The following is a 4,627-nucleotide window of genomic DNA, read 5'->3' as shown; positions in this document are numbered from 1 at the left end:
TGTGTGGTTCACTCACCAGGTGCCAGGGCAGGGTAGATTCTAATATTTGAGCTGAACATTCTTGAACAGTTATCCTGGAAACAGCTGATACCACACAGCCCTTGAACTGGCTCCAGGCTGCTTTTTATTTGCAGGCTCTCAGTCCAGCAGTGCTTGTGGGGATGGGGCTGTTTCATTCTCTAGATTGCTGGAGGGAATCAAGCCAGATGGCATTCACCTCCCAGAGATGCATCCTAGACACACATTTCCACATTGTCAGGGTTTTGGTGCTTTCTTGCAGCCATGCCCTACACAGTGTGTCCCTACAAAAGGTCCGAACTTTCACCTTCAGATCCTTCTTCCCTTGATTGTGGGCAAACTTGGCTGAATCTATTTCTGTTTTGTTCCAAGGGACAATTTATATCACATTGTTCACAGAAGAGACATTCCCCCTGCCCCATCAACCTTTTCCACACCACTGCACCCACCAGGTGATTTGCATATTGTCCCCTAGGGAGGACCTTCCCTTGTGAGTCTGAGATAAAAGCTCAGTTCCAACCTTGCCTTGACTGATCAGGACTCCTCAGTTCATCTTCTCACTATGAGGCTCCCTGCTCAGCTCCTGGGACTGCTAATGCTCTGGCTCCCTGGTAAGGACAGAAGGATAAAGGGAGGAGAATTGGGTGGGAGGTGAGCTCTGTGGGCTCCACAGCTTCCCATGTTTATTCCAGTAATGTGACAGAGTCACGTGGTCTATGCTTCAGGGAATGGAATTCATGTTTGTCTTATGAATAATCAGGATTCACCTCCAGGGAACGATGACCAGTGCTCTGATTAAGAAATTGAAAATAAAGAGTTCCTTTTTGGCAAGTAAATAATGGGTTTATTTTAGAAAGCCTTCTTTTCATGATGTAAATCAAAAGTTTAAAAGTGTACCTGTAAATTTATATCACAAGAGAAGTTATGAAAGTTGCTCATAATATATCTATATAAACTTGCACTACTCTGTTATTTTTTCAGGGACCAGTGGGGATATTGTGATGACCCAGACTCCACTCTCCCTGCCCGTCACCCCTGGAGAACCAGCCTCCATCTCCTGCAGGTCTAGTCAGAGCCTCCTGCATAGTAATGGATACACCTATTTGTATTGGTACCTGCAGAAGCCAGGCCAGTCTCCACAGCTCCTGATCTATGCAGTTTCCAACCGGGCCTCTGGAGTCCCAGACAGGTTCAGTGGCAGCGGGTCAGGCACTGATTTCACGCTGAAAATCAGCAGGGTGGAGGCTGAGGATGTTGGGGTTTATTACTGCATGCAAGCTCTACAAGCTCCTCCCACAGTGCTACATCCTCGAACAGAAACCTCCGTGCTGGGTTGGCCCAGATGCCCACATGTGCTGCTTGTCCTGGGGAGCAGCGGAGCAGAGTCTCTGAGTCTGCAGAAGAGAAGGCTGTTGGAGACGTCAGGGCGGCGTTTGCTGCTGAGGACGCTGCTCCATTAGAGCCTCAGCAGCAACTCAGATCCCACATGTTAAGGCCCCACCAGCTGCCACAGCCTGGGGAGGGCCTCAGGAGGAGGAGAATTCATGGGGGCCACGTGTCCTGGGAGCAACCAGCTATGATGAAGGGAGAGGGAATGAAAGCTCACATCCTCACCCTCTCTGTCTTGCCCACATCTGCCAAGTTCATGCAATTGTCAGAATAACCAGAATATGGATGCAGTTTAGTGACAACACAGGTAGAACACGTAGGGGAAATGACCAACTTGGGGTTTATTTCACACACGATGGCACTTAGTCATATTGGGAAACTCATAGTCTCCCGTCTCCCTAATTCTGCTCTCTGACTCCCACTAAACCCTCCTCTCCAGTGTCTTACAGGAGAAAGCATTCTACACAAGCTGTGTGCAGGGGACTATGGCTAAGGACACTGAGTAGAAATGTTTGATGTTGGATTATTCAAATAGACTTTGTAAACTCATGGCAGGTGTGAGATCCTAATGTCAAAAATTGATTACTCTTAATTATTATTTGCCAAGTGAAAAGCAAGTTGTCACAATTCCAAAAGTGGCCTTTAAAAATAACTGCATAAACTCCAAGATAAAAGATATAAAGTTTATTTTAAGTACAAAGGAAACATTCAGAATTATGTGAGATTTTTATTTCTCTTCCAATTTCTAAAAGTTTTGAAAGTATTTAGGCTAAGTTATACTTTAGAGTAGAAATTTATTACTGTGTTTTCGTAGGAAAATATTTCAAAGAATACAGAAAAGCATTCTTTTCACATGATTACATCATTAACTGAAAAGGAATCTGAATTCTATATTTCGGTTGTAAATGCATGGAGCATCTATGCTTTTCATAGATTTTATTAAATATAGTCTTCTAAATGATGTTGAACCCAATAATGAGTCATGTGAGCTCATGGCATAACACCGTGTGATAGACACAAAATAATGACAGATTCAACAGAAGAAGATCGGCTTCAGGCTAAGGGTATAAATTACACTTGGGATGATTCTTTATTCCAAGATAATGGATTCCATGTTAAGGGCAATTAAGATTCCAAAGTTCTATTTCTGTTAGGTCTAAAAATTGTATGGCAACATTTTTATAGATATCAATCACACTGGAGCCCTCAAATGAAAAAAAGTGACACAATATGTTTTTAAAATACTGATAAATAAATGCATCATTGAGCTTAAAAGGCATTATGTAGAATGCAGTTAAGGAACACAAAGTGTGGTGGGGCACGGTGGCTCACGCCTGTAATCCCAGTACTTTGGGAGTCCGAGGCAAGGGAATCCCCTGAGGTCAAGAGTTCAAGACCAGTCTGGCCAACATGGTGAAACTTTGTCTCTACTAAAACTACAAAAATTAGGCAGAAATGGTGGCATGCGCTTGTAATTCCAGCTACTAGGGAGGCTGAGGCAGGAGAATCACTTGAACCCATGAGGCAGGGGTTGCAGTTGCAGTGAGCTGAGATCATGCCACTTCGCTCCAGGCTGGGCAACAGAGTGAGACTCTGTCTTAAAGAAAAGACAAAACAACAACAACTACAACAACAAAATAAAAACAAAAAAAGCACAAACCGTAAGTAGTATGACCCAGAGCTAAGCAATGCTATCATCATCTTTAGCCCTCATGTGATTGACAGCAGCTAGCAACCTTGAATTTCTGCTTTTCTGTGAGACACAAGATTAGTCCCAATCCATTTAAGATGGTTAGATACATTAACAAACAAACAAACAAGTTATATAATGCTGATGTAACAAAGGGCTACACTCACAAAACAAAATAGTGAAAGGTAAACGATCCCCTGAACCTGAGAGAAGATACAAGGAGAATCAGAATTGGCTGCTAGAAAGAAGCCTCTAGTTTCAGTTGAACAAATGTGACAAGGCTATTATGTCTGTGCCATGGCAGTGCAGAGACAGGCAGGTGGCCTTCATGGGGTGGGTGGCTCTGCTCCATGAGGTCACTCGGGTGGGCAGAAGGCACGACCACCCTCAGCACACAACTTCCTCCTTGCTCACAGCCACCGCCCCAACGGCCCATCCTCAGCAGCATGAATGGAACAGAGTGAAGGGGAAGTTGTTTTCTTCTAAATATCAAAAATCTTGAACTTTCAAATAGGGATAAATGTTATTTTTGCTCCAAGTACAGATTTGAGAAATCTTCCATTGAGCAGATCTGATGATAAACCCACATTTTTTGTTTGTTTTAATCAGAAAATGTATTTATATGATTCTTGGAAATAATTTCTTGAGTAAAAAATTATATTTTAGCAGCTTATTTCAAGTTGTTATTTACCATTTGATAATTATTTATAAACTGTCATCGATTAAAAAACATCATGTGTTGCTCTAACTGTCCTCCACTGAAGGTAATTTGTCTTTTTTACCTCATCAGATGCCTTTTAAGCTCCTAAACTGACCTTATTTTTTTTACAGATTCTATACATTAAGTCAATTTATTATTTATGATGAATTTATTTATGTATTTATTTTCGCTATCACAAACAGAAAAAGCCTGTAAGTTGCTATGCCAAAGATCTGCCTCTAGATGGCAAACAAACCCCACAATACACAAAAGAGCCAAGTTCTTAGAAACCCTGGGAAAGGAAGAGGGCTACTGTCCCATTAACAACTTGGAGCCCTTAAGGCAATAATGGCCTGGAACATCTGGAACATCTGCTGTGAAGTGAATGATGTCTTTTAAATTCATGCTGAGCCCTAATTGCTGAAAAGTGTAAGACATGGAATGGGGGGATGATAGGCATCTTCCCGACACCAACATGATGCTCAGGAAGGAGGCTTCTTGTTTTCTCTTAGGATTCTTTTACTAACCAACATTTTCCCTCTACTGCACATTTCCATTCCTGATTGTCCCTCTCTATTGACAGAAGATGGCCCAAGCGCTTCACTACTGAGTCTCAACCTCTTACCCAAAGCCCTGGGACTACGGTTGCTCTTTTCATTAATGCTATTTTTGTTGGTTTGTTTTCTTGTAATCCTATTAGCAATAAAATAATCACTTTTTTATTCTTAGCTATCAAATACGTTATCTTAGTTAATTACAGTGGTTCCCTTCAGAATGATAAATGAACTTTCACAATGATATTAAGAGATGCAAATCCGTGTGCTTTGGAA

At 41.9% G+C, this 4,627-nt stretch overlaps 1 gene segment (V, D, J or C); it reads left to right on the top strand.

The window, feature by feature from the left end:
- Nucleotides 1-555: 555 nt before the first annotated feature.
- Nucleotides 556-1,478, top strand: LOC100585827. The segment is given in 2 exon segments: nt 556-629; nt 1,000-1,478. Coding segments are annotated over 2 exon segments (528 nt in total).
- The last annotated feature ends 3,149 nt before the right edge of the window (nt 1,479-4,627 follow it).

Source organism: Nomascus leucogenys, unplaced genomic scaffold, assembly GCF_006542625.1.
Source record: "Nomascus leucogenys isolate Asia unplaced genomic scaffold, Asia_NLE_v1 Super-Scaffold_526, whole genome shotgun sequence".
Taxonomy (NCBI): Eukaryota; Metazoa; Chordata; class Mammalia; order Primates; family Hylobatidae; genus Nomascus; species Nomascus leucogenys.
Note: the sequence above shows the minus strand (reverse complement) of the source record. Positions and strands in the feature narration are given on the sequence as shown.